Genomic DNA, 2,022 nt, shown 5'->3' on the forward strand with positions numbered 1-2,022 from the left:
CAGGAATGACTTTCTCAACAGCTTGGGGCAAGTTACATCACTTCGGGACTTCCCTTTACCCTCCTAAAACTGAGTTGCTGCTTTTATGCCTTTGCAGCGGTGCTGGGAGGACCGTTACTGTTTGCAACATGCTCCGAAGAGCCACCAACGAATGTGAGACTGACCCTGGAGATGAGGAGTTTAGACCCTGGTGTGCACCCCCTCCCACTGCAGGTCCTGTGGAAGCTGGCACAGATGCTCCACTATGGCAGAATTCAGGTGGGACCAGAGGGGAGCACGTTCTTGCTGATGGAAATCTGCTTTCAGCATCATCGCTCGCCTCCCCGCTGCTTTAAATGCTAGCTTATATGTTAATAATGATATTGTTACATTGCTGAACAGATTTGAACAGTGGAAAACACATTGACCTTATTTAAAGGCAGCTAAAGTGGTGTCTTTTATTTTATAAAGTGTCATAATGCTATTTTGGCACTAGATCTGCCCTCGGTGTCACCTGTGTCAGTTCCTGTGTCTCTGCTAGGTCCAGGGCTGTGCAGTGCCGACGTCAGCAGCTGAGATGTTTGGGGTTTTATTTTTGATGAGGAACCAGCATCTTGGCTAAGCATTTTGGCTCCACTTTGTGACTGCAATCAGCCAGTTGAAGATTATGACATCAAAAATATATTTTTTAACTACAGTTAATTGATTCTCTTGGGAAATTAGCACGCAATGGGCCGTTTACTCTCTATTTATCGCTACACTTCGCTAAATGAACTCAGTACTGCTTTCTGCTACTGTATCTTAGCTGTGATGGGTGCATCTCCTCGTACCTCGGTGATGCCGGGTTTGATTTCGGAAGACAGAGGCTGACCCCAGCCGGGGCTGGCAGCAGCCACCCAGCTCTGCGGATACCATGGGCGGACAAACGTTGCCGGATGGTTTCGGTTATTCTGTGGATGCCGCATCCCCATATTTCTTACTGCTGCTTTCCTCTTCCTGCCCCACTGCGGCTCTGCCTGGGAAGCCAGAGCCACGTGCGTGTCTCCAGGCTATACATCAAAACTAGGCTTTCTGCGGCCGCGGCTCTGCAATAAACAAGGAGGAGAGCATGTCCCTGCTTGACTGGTACGTTAAGCAGATGTTCAGTATCTAGACCTCATTTCAGACAGGCAGAAAAGAGAAGGAAGGAGAAGAGGATGATTTTCTCTCCTCCCTAACAGCCAATGATGCCCTTGCAAACCTTCTGTGTTTGTGACGCCAGCCTGCAAATTCAGTGTTAACAGCTGTTCTTGAGCTGCTGGCTAGATTGCAGGGACGCTACCTCCCAGGATATTTGAGCGTGTGTGAAGCTGGCTCCAGCTGCAGAGATGGAAAGGGCTAAAAGGATGCTTTAGAGCCACTGAAGAAACGCTGAAAGGATATGCTGGAAGCTTGGGGGTTATCGGGCTGCGTCACATCTGAGCCGGCCGCTTTAACTCTCCTTCAAGCTAGTCTCCGTTTATTTTTACAGAAGCAGCTCAATTTTTCCTAACTTCTCTGTGTGAAAGGCTTATTATTGTCTGTTGTTGTTATTATTCTCCAAGGTTACGCAGCATCTCTGTGGTAGAAATGCAGCCTGAAGAACGAGCTGAGCCATCTTGGCTCTCAATCCCATTTTTGCATCCATCCAGACACCTTTGCCCCCACCCGCAGCAGCAGTGGGGAAATGGCCCGCTGGCAGAGGGATGTAATAAGCGTTATTAATATAACAGAGGTTTCTAGGCACAGAGCAAGAGCTAATTAATGTGTAAATGTGCTCTAGTTAATTGGGGAGACTACAAATACCGCTCTACCTGGGCTGGACACAGTTAAGATGAGGTTGGCTTGCTCTATTTCATCTGAGGGATGAGGAGCAGAGTGGGAAGCTCTCAGCCCCTCCCCTCTATCTAAGCGCTCGGCCTTCCCCTTGCCAGGTTAACCACCCCCCTCCTCCCTTTATCTGTGCAAATAACCCCTCACGCTCCTACTTAAGTTAGTTTAACTGCACACATTACTTCTATGTAG

General features: G+C 48.5%; 1 protein-coding gene across 3 annotated transcripts in view; it reads left to right on the top strand.

Moving 5' to 3' along the window:
• The window catches only part of LOC308072214 (uncharacterized protein), a 29,975-nt gene that overhangs the window by 12,004 nt on the left and 15,949 nt on the right, over nucleotides 1-2,022 (top strand). For all 3 annotated transcript variants that reach the window (XM_080408771.1, XM_080408770.1, XM_080408772.1), the window contains one exon: nucleotides 98-258. In XM_080408771.1, the coding sequence (XP_080264897.1) occupies nucleotides 98-258 (161 nt within the window). The remainder of the gene's footprint in view (nucleotides 1-97; nucleotides 259-2,022) is intronic.

Source organism: Falco punctatus, assembly GCF_963210335.1.
Source record: "Falco punctatus genome assembly, chromosome: 12".
Classification (NCBI taxonomy): domain Eukaryota; kingdom Metazoa; phylum Chordata; class Aves; order Falconiformes; family Falconidae; genus Falco; species Falco punctatus.